The sequence below is a fragment of the Xiphias gladius genome, chromosome 14 (genome assembly GCF_016859285.1).
Source record: "Xiphias gladius isolate SHS-SW01 ecotype Sanya breed wild chromosome 14, ASM1685928v1, whole genome shotgun sequence".
Lineage (NCBI taxonomy): Eukaryota > Metazoa > Chordata > Actinopteri > Istiophoriformes > Xiphiidae > Xiphias > Xiphias gladius.
Genome location: NC_053413.1, coordinates 21491214 through 21510003, shown reverse-complemented (window position 1 = coordinate 21510003; position 18790 = coordinate 21491214). Strand labels below are relative to the sequence as shown.

The following is an 18790-nucleotide window of genomic DNA, read 5'->3' as shown; positions in this document are numbered from 1 at the left end:
ATTTTCTTTCTTATCTCCTCCCTGTTTCATTCCATACCACAGGCCTCAAAAACACTTTTCCCATTCCCATTTGAATGTCACTGGAGCACTGCGCATTTGTTTGAGGGTGCCGTGGAAAGGGATTAATTTTTCATGGCACACTGTATCTCATGGCTGTAAACAGCCTTAATGGGGCGTATCAACATAATCAAATTAATTATTTACTACGGTGCTGACAATACTACTGTTTGAGGGAGGAACATACAAAATGATAAAACAGAAACTGCTTATTTGGGAGCACTCTGCAACTAAGTTCAACCTCTTCCAAAAAAAGTGAATTAGTATTTCAACGAGTAAGAAAACAGCTCACCTTTTCTTCATGAGGAGTATGACTCCTAAGAAGATGATAACAAAGAGCAGGATGCCAGCGATGACCCCTGCAATCTTCACCGTGTGGTCAGTTTGTTTCTCGGGCTCCACCGCATCAGGTTTGTGAGTGGCTGCTCCTGAAAAACATCACAACGCAAAAAGATCAAACAAAGAAAGTGTAATCAATTGAGCAGAGTGGGAATCGAGACTAATGACTATTTGCTATTGTTCTACATGAACCGAAGAGCAGAAAAGATCTATATTTTCAGTATTTCCTCTTATTGATTTGACCGTGTGGTGGACTGAGGTTTACAAATCAATACACTTATATTCCATGGCATTCTGTGGACCATAAATATCAATACACATCTATTGGCTCAGAGTAATGTTTACTCTGAAAGTAAGATACTCCCTATTGTCCTGAAGACTCCACCTTTAGCTCTGTCCTTAGTGGGCATCAGCGCTCTGTGGATCAAGCTGCACCGGGAGAGATAAGTGCGCACCATCTTTACCCTTGGTTAATCATGTTTGGGGCAAATGGTTGCTGGGCTGTAGAAAAATGTAGGATGCAGGACGGGAAAGATAATACCCAAGAAGATAAAAAAGCCTGAAATAACCAAAACATTAAATATCAGCTCGGAGAGGAGATAGCCAACAACGAGAGACACAAAGGGAGAGGGAGAGGGGGGAAAAAAAGCAGCTTGTTTTAACAGCATATGCTCCTTGGGAAGTGATAAGAAGCACTGTGAGGAAGACAATGTTACTGGAATCACAACCGTCCTCCTGAACACCACCATTATTCCTTGTCACTGGGGGTAAATTTAGAATGATAAATTGTGATGCCAGACAAATCTGTTAGACCGGGCTTCCTTCACTCCTCAGCTTTGCCATTTTCTCGTCCTATCAAAAAGGTAAATATCCCTCCCAGGCTGGTTGTGACATATTTCTCATGCTCTGGTGTGTTGTTATTGTTGTTAACAGCCATTTCCTTTATTTAGATATCAGTTTTTAAGGCAGAGTGTTGGAGGATTTCAAGACAGGTGACACATTAGCAATCATGTCTGGACTGATGGAGCTGATTTTGTCCCAATATACTGTTATACGGGCTAATCTTACAGAAAAGCTGTCGGTGACAGATCAGTATTTGAGCGGCGAGAGCTGTATGTTTGCTGCCACCAGTCAATATTCTTCCTCTCTAGCCTAAGAGAACTTGAGATTCACACACAACAAGTAGAAACTGAGCAGAATTTCAATAGTTAGATGCCAGACTCCGGAAAACTCTCCAGATCCTCACAGTGAGCATTTCAGCACCCTTTTGTGTCTTCAGACTTTTGTCACAACTGCAGCAACCAACACCAACCAACACTTAATCTCCCAGAAATAATGAGAAATATTCATGAAAGGGGATTAACTCCTGTCAGAAATCTCCAACACTGACACATTAAATGACAATCGCACCTCAAACAGGTCTTTCATGTCCAGTAATTCTGAGAGGATGAAGGTAGGAGACAATGTCTGCAAGTCTTTGATTTAATGTCACTGATTCTATGCACATAGCAAGACAATAAACAAAACCACACGCATGCAATATTCCACTTGTTTGAGGGAATCGTCAGTATGGCTGCCACATTAAACACGTAGTGGGTAAAACCATGTTTAGGACAGAATAACTGAGCTAGTCAGAGAATGTACAGAAAGCTACGGGTCTGACCTGTTAGCTGGTTGTCACCGGCCGCTGGGGCTATACGGATGTAGGGGGTTGTGAGCTGAGTCACGAGTATGGCGGCTGAGTATAGTCAGTGGATCCAGCATGGCATGCAGTAGAGACAGAGAGAGAGAGAGAGAGACAGAGAGAGGGAGAGAGAGAGAAAGAGGCCACACTGAAGCTGAAAACGGCCATACCAACAGCTCCCATCATCATGCAACATTGAGGCAGAAAAAGACACCCATTACAGTATTAGAAAGTTCTTCACATTTTGTTTCATCAAGTCACACACAAGTTGATATGTCCGTGAGCCCAGTGTAGTGCATAAAAAAATGTGTCCCTTCAGGTGGTAAATTGCTCCTATGATCCTTCCACTTCTAGAGTGTGCTATTTGACTTCAGCCTATTGAGTCATGAAGATGGATATATCTGTAACTCCACAACAAATCCATAGCGGAGCTGCATGCAAACTCCACAATATACAGGATTGTTGGGGCATGTGACAGGACCTCCCACGGCTCAGAACAGAATGTGACTAGGGCTCCCTCTGGCCTAATCAATTCTGCTCCCGGATCAATGGCGCTTAGACTTCACCACCCCTAATGTGTGGAGCAGGACGTACAGGCCGAATGGCTAAGTACCTACAGACCTCTGTGGGTGCACAAGCTGCCTTCCGGCCATGGAAAAACACGCTCTTGATCAATCTATTGACCGAATTCATGTGAAGCCCATATCACGAAGTGGACCCACACCTGTTTCCACTGTGTTATTTAATGAAGAGTGAGACTGAGATATGACTGTCTCTCTCATGACTCTCATTCAAAAACATGCTAATTTTGTTAGTTCTGAGAAATCAAACCCAAGTGATGTTAGGAGCTAAATGTGAACAAACATCCTCATTCACACAGTCTGATCTAGTCCTACCTTTGGTGGCGACTCGAACACAGTCGATTTTGGTCTCCTGTGCAAACAGATAAATTAAAAGGAGGAAAGGGGGAGAGAAGGAAAGAAAAGGAAGAGGATCAGAGATTATTATGACCCGCATGCACAGACGTGAGACACACTGAAAGACACACTTATGGGAGCCACAACAACCATCTAAGAATCCATGGTTACAACGAAACAGCTCGACCAGTTCCATGCTGTCCCCTATCATCTGTTGAGCTCAATGACTGTGACACAAAACGCAGTTAGGCGAGAGGCTCCATAGCACAGATTAGTGGTGCTGAGCTGCTGATTTGTCAGCCAACAGTGATCTGTCGACAGCCCGCGGCTCAAGGTGGTCAGCCACTGTGGAAAAACCAGAGCCCTGTGACAAGCGACACTAACCCAGCATGCGGGGCTCCAAAGTGACACATAAGGGAGCCTTTCTGAATATGTAGTGAGGTTTCAGCTCTGACAACAGCCTTCAACAACATTAAAAAAAAAAAAAAAAAAAAAAACACTTCTCTTGCTTTTGTCAGAGAAGTTTATTGTCAACAATGATGTAGTGAACAGGAAAAAGGACACAGACAGGAACAGGGAGGCAATGAGTAATACAACACAAAAGACATGAGTGCTGTGTCCCCGTGTTTGACCCAGCCAAGCTGTCCAATGAGCAATGAGCACACATGGGAGAGACAGCATTTTGAGACCATGAGAGGCACAATGAAGAGACAAAAGGAGCAGGAAAAACAACAACATTCATGTGATCCCGGGTGCATGTGCGTTCCCATTACTGCAGCTTTTAAGCCGTCAGATGGTCCTTCTGTTAAAGGCAGCATTACAAGACGTCATATTAGATTTTTAGTTGAAAAAAAGGGTTTAAAAAAAAAAAACCAAGGTATGGATGGCACTCACCTTCTCTAAGTGCTAATTTTGTTTGAAAGGCCCAAACAAATCACTCCGTCATTAGACATTAATTAAAGCGTGAAGTTCTATCCACTGACAGAGTTGGCCTAATGAAAGAGAGTGCATTTGGCCACTGTAAATGAAATCACTGAATATAAAAATAATGTGAGAAATGTCTCTATCACAGAGATGGAGCCTTTGTTGTGTCAACAAGGGACTCCTTCATTTTGTTGGTTCAAGGAAGAGCATGACAGACAAATTCATACCACTCACTGATTTGCCGCGGAAAGTTTGTGACCGCCAATGCTTCACTCTCAAGAGCAAACTCGCTAATTGCATTCAGCCCTGCCTCACACGTTATTTCTATTGCCTCCTTGAAGACGTGCTGGTGTTTCTCAAGGAGGCTGTTTGTGGTGATTCTCATTCAGGATCACAATCGGCGGGGCTCTCGAAGTCGCCGCTGAGCTGTCTTGCTGCGGCTCTGTGGAGGGAGGGCCCCCGCCAAGTGCCACTTGACGACAGAGGCTGCGACCTGTACGATCGGTAACCCCGTTGTTGTTGTCTGCCTCCCACACTTAACTACCGCCGGGACAACTGCCTCTCTTAAATGCTGTTGATCAAAGGCTTGTCTGGCATTTGGCATCAAGCTCCATTGGAAAAGGCAGGAGAGCAGGGCCACGGTAATGTAGGGAAAGAACATGTCACCGCATAGAGCTCTGCATTCCAAGCTTGACCCTGCTGTCGCCTATTAAGAGTCCAGACAGTGCTGTTGGTACACCCCACCAGAGTAATGAGACATCCATCAGAGGCCACATGCGATTGCGCTGCTGCTGCATGCATGTGTCTGCCTGTGTGCTCAGTCACTGTGTAGAGTCAGGAAGTTCTGTACTCAGTCCCCTCAGTCTCGCTCAGTCACCTTGTTGATAAAATCTGTCGGCTTTCGCTGTCATTAAACCCCAACCTAATGTTGAACACCATTTCATGTACGCTTTAAAGGCCAAGTGCATACATTTTAAAAGAAGACGCATGCTTTGACAATGAAGTACGTTACAGTAAGTCAAATAAATGCAGTTACTCCTCCACATTTGTTCGACAGTAGAGGTTTAATAAAGTACAATATTTCTCTATGAAATTTAGTTGAGCAGATGTATGGAGTAACATAAAATGGAAAATACTAAAGCAAAGCATAAGAATCTCAAACTTGTACTCAAGTACAACGTTTGGTAAACCACTGGTTGTAAAGCGAAAGGAAACTGGCCAGATTTTCAAAAATGTTGGAGCCACGACGAAGTGCAACAGACTGAAGTTATATGTATAAAATAAAACTTGAGAAACACCCACCCCGTTAGCTGTGCTGACAGCCTGGTAATAGATGCTGTAGCTCTTCTGGGGCAGCAGAGGGGCATTCCAGTAGCCATTGTAAGTCTTGTTGTCCCCCACAGTGAAGGGCTGGGGCGAGTGAATGCCGGCAGCGGGGAACTGAGCAGTAAAGTAGTACTGGGAGTTTAGGAGCGTGGCATTCTGGAAGTGAATGGGAACTGGGTAGCAGCGCAGGATTTCTGCTGTGCCCCGAGCTCTGCGTGGACGCTCCTCCTCCACCACCACTTGGTACGCACTGCAAAAACAAGACATAAACAGAGTTAACAGGCTCCAATGGGCCAAACAGGTACTCGCAGAATTCAGCTGCCAATGCCGGCAGTTTTCTGTTTTGCCAGTTACCAAGTGTAAAAGTGGCTTCTTTATGAAGGGGCACAGAAATGCATATTGCAAAGCGTGTTCCAAATGTCAGGGTACACCAGGGCTCAAGAAACTATTCTTTATTTAGATGTGAAATAGAAGTTAAAAAGTTTAAAGTTAAAAGTTTTAAATATAAGTACTATGATATAATGAGTGAGCATGTGTATGTCCTCCCATATACATGAGACGTTTTGGTTTATACAAGTTAGAAAACAAGCTGCAAGCTAGGGTCGATTATCTCAAGTTATCTAAAGTTATAGGAAGAATAGGGAGGCGAAACTTTTACCAATAATATCACATGACTTTGTTGGTAAAAGAACTGTATAAAATGATATACTGTGTTGTACATTTCAACAACTGTGGTCATAAACAACTTATCTTACTTAAATTAACAAATGAAAAATGTACTCTTTTAAATCTAAGTAACAGGATAGACTCAAAAATACAGTGCAAGAGAAATGAGCAGTGACACAGGACATGGCCTGACGTTATTTGCTTTTTCATTATTCAACAACTGAAAAGGTTAACGGCTCTTTCCATTTCCTCTCCATCCAAGCCTTGTGTTGATTTAGATCAAAACTGCAGCCCTCTGTCTCTCTGACAGAGATGACATTGTCTCTGAGCCGGCCACTTAGCTCGAGGGGGAGACTGACTGTCTTATAGACATTCATGTTAGTATGCATCTCGCATGCACCTGTTAAATCTATTAAGTCGCTGAGTGACAAAGAGTCTGTTTACAGCTGCCACGGAGAATAACCAGCCATGATTGGGGACTAGTGTTCCATTTCCAAAAGAGTCGAGCAAACAACAAGTTATTATCACAGAAGATGGAGCTAAGTTGCACTGCTCAGTGAATGAATGTATGAATAAATGTGTGAATGAATGAATACTATGATATGACACGTTCTGGTTCTCTAGTTTTGGAGAGCTGATTTCTGATTTTAGCACTATTTTTTTTTTCCCCATAATCGGATGATATGTTTAAAAATGAAAAAAAAAAAAAAAAAAAAAAAATCATGAATAAATAATTTGCACATCGTTGAAGCAAATCTTTATTTAAAAGTTACCCTGCAGCGTTTTCACATTTACATTTACACATTTGGCAGATACTTTTATCCAAAGCAACTTACAAGTCAGGGACAACACTCAAGCTTCATTACAGCAGGAGACCTTGGAGTATGGCGTTACCAAATAAGATAATTAATCAATCATGCACGTGAGCATTGCTCTCTTCATGAATTTGTGCTCTTGAAATGGTTGCCCATTTCTAGTCTGTTTTGCAAACAACCATTTCAGTCATAGTGAAGCATTCATATTCATCTAATAAATCATATAAATGTACCATGCCATATAAAAATGACAATGGGCAGGATGTGGAGCTTGGATGACCCTGAACATTTTCTCGTAGCCCACATTATTAGAACAAGTAAAAAAAAAAAAATCTTTGTCTGAAAAAGTATTCACTGTATTGGCTGCACTCTTAAGCTGTATTGTGGCAATACAAACAGCCCTGAAGATGATCAATTGTTCCCCGCGGTTGGTTCTGGATGATTAAGTGTCCCCTTGTGTGTACAGCATATGCTCCTTAACCTTACAGTTTATCATAAGGTGCTTGCAGCGTCATTAGAAAATCCCCCTTTGCTCCTGGTGGGTGTGTCCCAATTCTCAGTGCTCTCCTGTTTAGTGCTGGGTTGGGAGGTGATGAAATATTTAATCCTGCAGAGAGTCGGCTGCAGAAATCAGCCTTTAATTACTGTTCCCTACTGAGAGCAGGGGTCAAAGGTCGGGCGGAGATGCTACACGGGAGCCACTTAAGGGGCTGCAGAGCCGCAGTGAAATGAGTGACGAGGCAGTGTGGAGGCCTCGGCCGAAACACTGTAGATCTGATGTCAGCTAGGGTAGCATGATACGCTATTAAAAATGATAACTGCCGTCAATCATATTACAGTACTCATCAGGTTTGATGGATCAACAATAACTCATGTTTCATGATAAGAAATACTGACAATAGATATATTTTTATTCTACAGCTGAAAAATCTGTTATGTCTTGCATTATGGCCAAAATAAACTACAGTATGACTCTCAATGATTTTGTTTTCACTTCGCCGCAGAAATGTACACTCGCTCACATCTTGGCCGTATTGGTAATTTATATTCAAAATCAATCTGCAGATAGTGAAATAAAAACAAAAGCTGGCTGCTTATGATATGATGATGTGGCTGTGCCATGACTTAATGATAGACACAGTATGAATGGGACTGGTTTCCTTTCCTCAGGCAAAATACCAAGTGCCAAAGGCTATGAGGCTCTAAGGGTAAGACGTCTTGTAATATGGAAATCTAAACCATTGCTGCACTTCTACAGAATATTCAATGCAGCGAGAAAGTCAAACTTACTCACAATAAATTTCCAATTTAAAAAAAACGTTTCTTTCAAGTTCGTGCATGATATAGACAATAATGCCTACTTTACTGGTTTCACTTAAAGTATTTTTCAGCAGTAAGTTGCTGTATGAGAAAAAGCACCCTTCCTTGGGGTTTGAAAAATACTCCATTTTCACTCCCTTCCAACCGCTTAGAAAATGTAAAAGTGACTCATGATTTTAATGTTGGCGATTTGACAAAGATTTCTTTTTTTCTTGTAATTACTGCTGTCATGTTAATGTGCCTTTGAGCAGCTGACACCTTGTCACCTCATGCCGAGTTCACAATTTACAGTATGAGTCATTCTGACAGACCAAGAATCATTTAGTCATATATTCTTGATTTAATATGACATCAATGAGTAATGAAAAAACAACAAACAACAGATGAACAACAATTGCTTGATAGCAAGAAAAAAAATCCTTTATAGCTGGTGTTTCATTTGATCTGATACCGGCCAGAGAATTGTATACTGATACTTGCATTCATATTGTTGATGATTATCCAGTGGCGGAAGAACTATTCAGTTCACTTACTAAAGCCAAAATAGCAATACCACAGTGTAAAAGCACTCCATGAAAAGTAAAAGTCATGCTTTCAAAATGTTACTTGAGGAAAAGAACAAAAGAATTAGCAACGAAAAAGTATAAAAAGTACAAGGCCTCATGCAGAATAGGCGCTGTCAGTGTCAGTATTTGAGTAAATGTACTTAGTTACTTTCCACCACTGTATTTTTCTGTATTTTTCCAAAAATATGCCCAATAAAACCTGTTTGTGATGCTGTAAGCAAATAATGAACTGGTCAGGTAAACATTAGCTTCTAGTCCTGGTAACAGCCAAATAAACCAACACAATCGTGCGGATAACAGATTAGAAGAAGACGTGCGGAGAGAAAACCCCACAGCTCACACCACACGCCTCTGTGAAAGTTGTGTAATTGTTTTGAATTTCAAAACGGCTGAAACCCCTTAACTTCTCTCCCTGAGCAGAAGATGGAAAGACAAGGACAGAAAGAGGAACGAAGGGATATGCTGCACGGGAAGAATGGTATAAGCTGTTAAAAGTGGTCTGCTAGAGGGGCCGCCGGGGCAGACCTGTATTCCTGCAGTAGTGCTGCAACCTGAGCTGACACCAATTAGGCCTCCTCCAGCCTTGCTGCCCAATAGATTTCAGCTCTGCCGCCATGCGACGCCAACCAATTATGGTGGATTGACTCGTAATCGACTGGATTGTGACCTGAAACTCAGATTTATTTTTCACGTGGACTGATAAGCGGAGGACTCCGGGCTGTTTGAGCAGATGAGGGAAGGGGTATGGGAAGCATTTCAATCACTGTCTCTCTCTCCAATGCTAATCGGTTGGCTCTATATGCCTATATGTCTGATTTAAGAGTGGTTGTAAGTAACACACTTCTCCTGACCCAGCATCCTTCCTCCTCGCATCTACCTTCTTACTCTTTATATTTCCCTGGTGTCCGTAAAGCTATAAAGCAAACAAATTAGAAGGTGCCATAGATTACATTTGCCATTAAATCGTAAAAAGCATTGAGTTTTGTCACGTTTAGGCACAGCTATTAGTGTTTGCTATGCCGTGATCAAAGAAAGTTAGTGCTTATTTTAGAACTGTAGAAAATCACTTAACTGATTTCAGGCCATGGTTGAGAAAAGATAATCTGATGCTACAGGGTAGAAACTACACTGGAACTCAGTTTCCTCAATATCCAGGGCTGGAACTGCTGTATTTGATAGCTTTTTCTGTTTATGTACGTGTGTGAGCTTGCTCAAGGCAAAGGTTATGGCAGGAAAAGAGAGAAGGACTGATTCAGTGGTTTGAATGATAAGGAAAGCATCTCAAATCATTTATTTCTGCAGAAGCATGTAAACATGTATTTTGATGCTACGGAGTGAGGAGGCGTATTCTGGCCCTGACGAGGGGCCATTGCAAACATTAGTTTAACACGACATGACTGATAGACAGTTCACTAATCCTCTTAAAGAAACAGTGTCCCCTCTGGTAAAAACTGTTCCCGGGGACGCGTGTTGTCCCTAGAGATTAGAAGCCAAATCCAAGCTGGAAATGTTATACTGATTAGCAATTACACAAATATGAAAAACTGACTGCCTCCCTCAGCAGTGACAACGTCTGCCCAGATCTATCTAAAATATGATTTGACTTCAGCATGACTGCAGGATGCTAAAGTGAAACGGACATTTGTCATCTGTTATGGCTTGCTTCTCTTATGAACCGGCACTATCGTGTCATCTTCCAGTGCGCTCCCCTTCCTGTATTACAGCAAAACATCTGCTGTTTGAAACTCAAATGTCTGGAGCTCTATTACCTCCCAAACCCAATCAGCGTGCAAGATTGCCTTATCAAATCAAGCTTCATGATGCTCTGCTCTGTAGTGCTGTAGATCAGTGTTCTCCCTTGTCAAATCTCTATTTCATAGGGGCTTTAAAACTGATTTCATAAAGTATTCCATTTCAAAATGAGCTACCCTCCACTCCAGAATAGTGATGGCTACTCTTGCAATGTGAGCGGTTGCACAGGCTTTCATCTAACTGTAGAAATTTAAGTCCTTGGTTGACAAAATGCAAACTCTTCAATAGATTCACTTGCTCAGCTACGTTTCAAAGTTTCTGACTTCAGGGACTCTCTCCAGTCCTCCGGGTCATGAACAATTTGGAATACATCTCTTTATATTTGCCTGAACTGAGAATGTCACTTAGTCATGCATCTCAACACTTTAACCCAAAAAAAGATTAGAGATGTGGCTGCTTTGGAAATTCAGATGACAAAAATTTATCATTGTTGGTCAAACGGCAGACCCCGACAGGCCACCTCGCTCAGCTCCTCTGAATGGGTGCTACTTTATAGTCACCTCAAAATTTCAAAGGCATCGCGTGCCACTTGAGTCGGAGCTGGAGAACACCTCCAAAAGCCTGCCACACTGCGGGTTGGGCCTGCATCACAATCCCTCCCGTTTGCCTCCCCTTCGCCACCTCCTTTCCTTTGTAAATCCGAATTTTTTGAGACATCGGGCACACACATGAAGGCAGTACCACTGGCCTTTATGTCCTGTGAGACTTAAGAGAAGAGAGGAGGCGGGAAAAGAAATGTGTACCTGAAAACCTTCAAAGTTTAGATACGGTGAGGCGCCGCTGTGATCAAAGGATGCCACAATTAGTTGTGAGGTGCAGTTTTGCCATGTACTGAACTCCACTGATGAATGTGATTAATTTTTATAATGGAGTGACTTGAGAGACTCATTAAACATATAGGTTCTTTAAAACTAAGTGTCTGTATCAAAACACACTATTTTCTCTTAATTTACCAAGCACTCAGTCCATCCCCGTCTAAAGAACGGATTATGCTGTAAAGCACTAGTACAAGGTTATGTCTCAGCTCAGTCAAACAGAATGAAGTGGGTCTCAAGCTAAAGTTTATATCTCCAAAGACAGATCTATTTCATCTGCTCCTGAGGTGAGCGCGCTTTCCAACGATAAACAAAAGAGGAGACCTGCATGCTAATTAATGGATGCGCCGATTCACGACACCCTGTTAATTATAATTAGGGGTTTATAATTAGCCCACTGAAAGAATGGCAGCCTGAGTAAGGCCTTTTGAATTGTACCTGCGAGAAGATTAAGAACCGATCACTCTGTCTTTCTTGCTCAGGCCTCTCCCGTTTGGCGCTGGGGCATTAATCTGGGCAGCGGCACATATAGTAAACATGAGCTGACAAGCCTGACTAAAGATCTCCAGTCTGTAATCTTTAAAGGACTCAGATGAGTTGATAGTGTAAAATTGAGTTTTACAGCAAGCACAAGTGTTTATCACTCTATCAACTCAGATGAATTGATAGTGTAAAATTGAGTTTTACAGCTGGCACAAGTTTTTATCACTCCTCATATGAAGAAGTTAACCCGTTCTCTCAGGGTCCCGGTGGCTGAAAGCACAAGCTGTCGGGGGCCAAGAACATAAACTGGTAATAACGCGACTCATAAAATAGACCTTTTGTAAATATTGGAATGGCCGACGTAGTAGGCACTGCAAACTCCCACTGATGGCCTAGAAACGGATTTAAAAAAGCATCCTAAGTACGATGACAGTTCTTTTTACCTGCAACCGTGAAGCTACTCTATTAGGGAGTAACATAAACAAATCCCAGTGGATGTCCAAACTAACAGTAGGAGCCGCAATAGCTGCTCTTATGGACATGAGGGGGACGCCCTCTCTGGCTTCCCAGTGAGGGCTACTTCTTGCTTGGCTTGGCACCCCAGCCAAGCACAAAGTGCCTTAAGCTGGGGACTGCTTGTCAAATACTTTTTTATAAAGACAGAAATTCAAAGGAGTGTTTTGACATTGTGGGATATATGTTAATATGCTGTTCTGCAGAGAGCTAAGCATCAATACCAAAATAATATCAATCATCAATACCAAACTACTCTCTGTGCATTCAACATGAAGCTAAATCCAGCCTACGAAACTACAAATAATTAATTAAAATGTTATATCGCATTGATGTTGACAGGTAGATTTATTTATTTTATTTTTTTTACATTTGGACAGAGCTGGGCTAGCTGTTTCCCCCTGCTTCTAGCCTTTATGTTAAGCTAAGTGAATCGTCTCATGGTCATAGCTTCATATTTAATGCAAACATATGAGTGTGGTATGAATCTTCACATCTAACTCTTGTCAAGAAAGCAAATAAGCATATTTCCAAAAATGCAAAACTATTCCTTTAATGTGTAGAAATTTATTCTCCAACACGTTCCAATGTGAACCAGTTTTGGAAGGCATCATGAAGCAGAAGTTTAAGAGTTTAAGATAAGCTTAAATTATCAAGAAAATTAAGTACTTTTTTCTTTACATTACATTATATTATATATAATATATTATACACATTACATATATACATACACATACATATACATGTATATATGAAGGCAAGGAAGAAAACCAATCCTGCTTACTTAAAAACTATGAATGCTGCTGAACTGAACAGTGGTATAGCTAAACAACTAATCCTGACCAACAAAAATATGATCAAACCAGCAGAATTCCTGCCAGAAGCCCACGTTGGCCTTAAGTAAACCAAAATGATGACTTTTGCCCAACAACTTGGCATTTAAACAGAGCAGCTGTAATGCCTCCCTAATAACGACTAATAAATGCAGCATCAAGCAGGCAGAATTCCTCCGTTCCCCCTGAAGCCCGTAGTGGCTCGCGGTGGGCAGCCCACTACATAAAAGACATGTGAAGGCAAGAGATCCTGAAGCAAGCCTTGGTTGCACACGGGCTTTGTTCTCATCTTCAAAAGGTTACGCTTCTTTTTCACAAGATCAAAATCCACAAACAACCAAAGCTCTGAAAATTAGATACGTACGGTAAGGTACTGAATTCCCTGGTAACTTTCCTTCACGGTGGGGTATTGATAAACACATGCTCTTTGATAATATTTTGTTGCTGATGGTGGTTCCTGGTCTTTTAATGTACGGTTCTGTTGTTTTTAGTCTGTGCTGGGTGTGTGTGCGTCCTTAACCGGAAAGCCTACCTCACTGGTGCACCTCTGCTCTGGGCAGGCTTCAGCAGTACAGTGACTGTGCTGTCTGTTTGGTTCAGAGAGGTCTCCTGGTCATATGCCGGCATGGAGGGAGCTAAGCAGAAAACCAAACACAGAGGGATTTCACAATACTACACAGCAAAGTTAACACGGTTCGGTTTTGGTCGTTTCATCATTGTTCTTGCCATATGAGTCATCCGGCTGGGCAATAAACAGAAAAAAAGCTAATCTAGTTTTCTCACTTTTACACTGAGCACTTTTTATAGCAACATAATTTAATCATTAAGTATGGCATTAAAAAAGGAGTGATACATCAGCTGCTATCACAAAACTATTCACAGTATCTGGCTAGATTTACACAAACCCCAAGCTTGGTCAGTGATAAAGGACATGAGGTATTTGAGCTCATATATTAGTAGATGAGGCAGTGTAGTTTTTGTTGGTTCATTTCATGTCTTGGTCAGCACACGGATAGGATTTACCCTTTCGACCAAAAAAAAAAAAAGATATCAGTCAAGTATCTAACCTTGGTTGACTTACAAGCACATTACATTCAGTGTATGAAAATTGGTACACTACTTATTCAACATCATCCACGCATTAACTGATCATGCTGTTGACTCTGCTGACCTGAAATCTTGGTGGTGAACTGGGTGATGACAGGGGGACCGTAGCCCTTGGCTGTGCTAGCACGCAGGGTGAAGGAGTAAGTAGAGCCCGGGTAGAGGCCTGTGAACATGTGGGTGGTCTCGTTGCCCATCTTCACTACCTTTCCACTCTGGTTGGAGAGGTCCAACTCAGGGTCAAAGGAGCTCACTGCCTTGTAGGAGATCTAGGAAGGAAAGAAATTAATATTCGGATTGTGGCCTCTGGTACTCCGCGTTTAGCTCTCTTCAGCTGGAGAAGGTTTGTATTCATACAATGAAAATAGTATAATATATATATATATATATTATATACATATATATAACAATAATATTTTTCATAGAGCATTTTTCAAAACCTAAACTACTAAGTGCTTCACACGAGGCGGCAAATTGAAATTGAAAAATGAAAACATTGGAATAAAATATAAAATCATTAGATCTTGGTTTAAAGATAGAAAAAGTCCGCAGCCACTTGAAGCATGAGGCATTGCATGTTAATTTATTAACATTTGACAAAAATTATAACCTTTTCCCCACCTTTCATTGAGGAAAAAAACATTGTTGTCTAAACAACACACTGGACGTGACAAGTCTTTGGTGTCAAAGTCCTGTACTTTATACATCCACCATCCACCCTGACTACCTCCCTACGATGCCCGTGCGGAACAAGGACGTAGCACTTTGTTCCCCGCAAAATACCTTCTCACCAAATATAATCCTGGAAGCAGTTACATTTCCCTCAAACTGTAATTGGCCAAAAGAAACTGTGGTATATAAACTTAATTTCTAGTAGACAGGGCTGCAGTATCTCTATCCCGGCTGTACTACGCAGTAGAGGCAAATGCCACAAAGCAATATTTAAAATGTCATTTGTTGAAAAAAAAAGGAGCTCTCCCTCTTTGTGTGAGGTTTTGACTTTAATTCAACAAGGCATTTCCAAAATGAGTGAGGTACAAAAAGGCTGCGTAGTGGGACTGTCTAATAGCAGGGGTTAGACCCATCTGTAAAAGCAGAGGCACACATTTTTCAGCCGAAGCTGACGCAAGCTTGCGGTTTCAAGGAGAGAGGAGATACTCTTAATGTATTCCTTCTCCATTAATAAACACAAGGAGCTCTGGAGGGAAGCATTAAGGTGAGTGTTTTTACTAATATCCATTTTGAATAACTCCAAAGTCCCACTTTAAGAAAATACCTCTGCCTGTAAAGGAAAACCTCCATTATAATTCCAATTAAGGAACACAAAAGGAGTTTGGAGTACTGCATAATTTGTGTCCATCAAGTTTTGAAATGCTTCAAGGCCTCCTCATTTTGTCTTTGTCTGTGAAATGAGTCTGTGATGCCAAATCCTATATCATAACATTTCGGGGAGAGGAATTTGAAATGACTTGTCAACACTGGGCACATGGACAGGCTTTTACGATCAGAATGGAACTGACGGGAAAAATAATTGAGAATATTTGAGCACATTAACTGGGGCTTACTTGTAACTATTACTCAAACGGATATATTGGGCTTTTTAAATCACATTGGTTTACATTTTTCTGTAAATGTCAACTTCATGAAGTGTTCATAAAATATAAATGCCTGTATAATCCCCAGCACCTTTACCCGCGATATAATGAAGAATGCAAAATAACTGTTGATGAAAGAAGCTGTATATTCTTTTTCCTGTCATAAAATAAGGAGAGCACAGTGGAACAGAAAAGCCAAGTAAACTCTGTTCAACATTTTTATTTGCAGAAGAGTTTAACCTTCTTTGGCAGACCTACAGTGAATATTAATAATCTAAATTCGAGTGATTTGAAAAGGCTTTTATAAGAATAGCTGCTTTTAGGAGAAATAAGTATTACCTGATACTACTTTTGCAATTTAATTTTTATAATACTGGCTATTTCCCCCAAAAAATAAAAAATAAAAAATAAATAAAATAATGGCATGAACAGCTTTATTTGATAAAAAACAAATGCTACTTCAGAATTAATTTGTATTGCTAAATATGGCTGATGAACACAAAATAAATGGAAAATCTGCTGTATACCTTTAAAACCTCTGGCTCATGTCTGTCTGAAAGGCTGTCAATTAAACGGTATTCACAGAGTTTGGTCAAAAAGGAATGAGGCTGAAATCTCTTTGATATCAGGCCTTGTCAGACGGATTTCACTTTGAGTCCTTTGATAATGTCAATTTAAAGAGAGGTCCTGACTTACGAGAAGTAACTTCTGGGGAATACCACCGGGATACATCGTGAGTTACTTTCTCAGACCAGAGAGTCAGACTGTAGCGGTGTGAGGAGGAGACACCTGGAGCAAGCTGTCGGCTCGCTAGTTTTTCCCTCATCTGTCACCCTGTTTAAGACAGGGTGACGTGAATAAATGACTTATTGCTTATTTTAACTAGACACATTAGTATATTGTTAGGGCTTTCTAGGCAGAGACAAAGAGAAGTAAATGCTGCTGCATATGAATATAATACCCTGCAGTGGTTATTTTATAAAGTGAAACACATTTACCTCAGCATAAATATAAGTTAACCCGACAAAAGCGGCAACACAAACCAAGCCATTTGCTCTGAATGGTTTTACTTGTACCATGAAATTTTAAAAAGATAAACAACTAAAACATGTTGCTCTAAAAGTGATTAAGTGTGTGCTAAACCTACCATTTTTATGAACACTGTTTTCCTGCACTCTAAGTGCCATACAGCTGTGCACAGGACACAATACTGCACTACACACACATGAATAAACAGGACGGTATTACGATTCTGATTTTAGGACCCCTGCTTTGATTGAATTGTCTCCGTGCCACAGAGAGAATATCTATTTCATATTTCATTTATCTCAGTCACCTGATGACATGGCAGCAGATAGAGCAACGTATTGCATTGCTTTTAGTATTCAATCTTCTCCCTTGTATGAGAAACAGCGCTGTCAATGATTGCTAACCTAGTCAAAATACCAAGCAAGAGCAAACAGTGACAAGAGGGAAAATCAACAGAGGAGAATCAATCTGTGGGAAAGGCTGGAGGATTACTTCCACCTTAAGCTGGTTAAGATCAATGTGTATATATATCGTGGGTGTGTGTGTGGAGACTCTTTCTATTATTCAAGACTCAATGCAGCTCCTGGACAAGGCTGGCAGGGGTTGTTTGGAGCCGTATGTCAACATTTGCTTGGTGCTGAATCGTGATATGTGTTCGAGGTGTGTTTCAGAGATTGTGTTTCTTTTAGAGGTCGCCCATGTGTCAAAGGACAGAAGGTGACAGCAGCTTGCAGCGGATTCTTTCCTAGTCAAACAATGAACAACGGTGAGCCACACTTGGGTCGCATTTCATAAAGGAGGCTAAAAAAAAGCTGAGCTTATTGTGAAAACCCTGGCTCAAGTGAACCGAAAAAACTGATTAAGGTCTGACCTGTCCCACAAATATAACTTAGAGCTAAGTTGATCGGTCTAATTAAAGCCTGGTTTAAACAGGCAAGATGATTGCACTGCATGAAAGCACAGAGCTGTGACATTATGAACAGATTACAGAGCAATGATTCAAATTCAGAAGATACTGAAACATGATACTGATGATGTTTATGGCCACAGGTCCGTAAATACGCAGCATTCATTAATACAGAGTAACAAGACTACAGCCATGCTAGGCGCTCCTTGAGGCTCTACTCAGGCACAGCGGTACTTTGAGCTAAATGCTAAAACTTGCATGCTAACATTGTCACAGTAACAATGTTAACATGCTGATGTTTAGCAGGTATATTGTTGACCAGGTTCACCGTCTTAGTTTAGCATGTTAGCATGCTAACGGTTGCTAATTAGCAGAAAACACGAAGTACAGCTGAGGCTGATGGGGAGGTCATTAGCATTTAGTCATAAACCAGAGAACCGGACAGTACAATTTTGACCATGATGAGGTTGCTGGAGGAAAGTTATCCCAATTCATCCTGAGGGAGACGTGAAAGTTGTGGAACAGCCGGCTGGGACCACAGCCATCCCTAGAACTATAGAGCACGACTAAAAATATTATAGCAAAAAAGGGAAAACCCCTTCTATAACAAAGATAATATGAAGTTCTGACAATCCTTTGTGGAGCAACAAGGAGCACAGACTGTCATAATAACTGATTATCCCCGACCTCCTGAATTCTTCTGTCTGCTCAGTTTGTTCATTTTATAATCTTTCCAAGTTAGATTCAAGTCCAGTCAATAAATTGTTTTTCTATCTTCCTCAGGGGTGCTAAAAGTAAGCTAACATGTCCAGGTTGAAATGTAAACATACACTTTAACCTTCTTACGAATCTACCAATGTAATTTACTTGTATATCAAGATGATTTATTCTATGATATACAGTATATTTTATGTTTAAGGGGCTGCACAGGAAGAGCTTTGCAGGAATCGCTGTATTTTAGCTTGGTGGGAAGACTGTAACACTTGTTAAGCCTGAGGTGAACTCAACCCTGAAAACTATCTTGGACTAGGTCCAGGTTGATCTGACAGAATATGTTTCTGTAGTATCTTAGTTCAACCATATGT

The 18790-nt window shown here is 41.1% G+C and overlaps 1 protein-coding gene across 3 annotated transcripts in view; it reads right to left on the bottom strand.

Annotated features, from left to right (window-relative positions):
* LOC120798810 (receptor-type tyrosine-protein phosphatase mu-like) overlaps positions 1–18790 on the bottom strand; it is a 167763-nt gene that overhangs the window by 50885 nt on the left and 98088 nt on the right. For all 3 annotated transcript variants that reach the window (XM_040143474.1, XM_040143472.1, XM_040143473.1), the window contains 6 exons: positions 14242–14443; positions 13603–13705; positions 5224–5497; positions 2977–3013; positions 2060–2134; positions 350–485 (listed from right to left, as the gene is read on the bottom strand). In XM_040143474.1, the coding sequence (XP_039999408.1) occupies positions 350–485; positions 2060–2134; positions 2977–3013; positions 5224–5497; positions 13603–13705; positions 14242–14443 (827 nt within the window). The remainder of the gene's footprint in view (positions 1–349; positions 486–2059; positions 2135–2976; positions 3014–5223; positions 5498–13602; positions 13706–14241; positions 14444–18790) is intronic.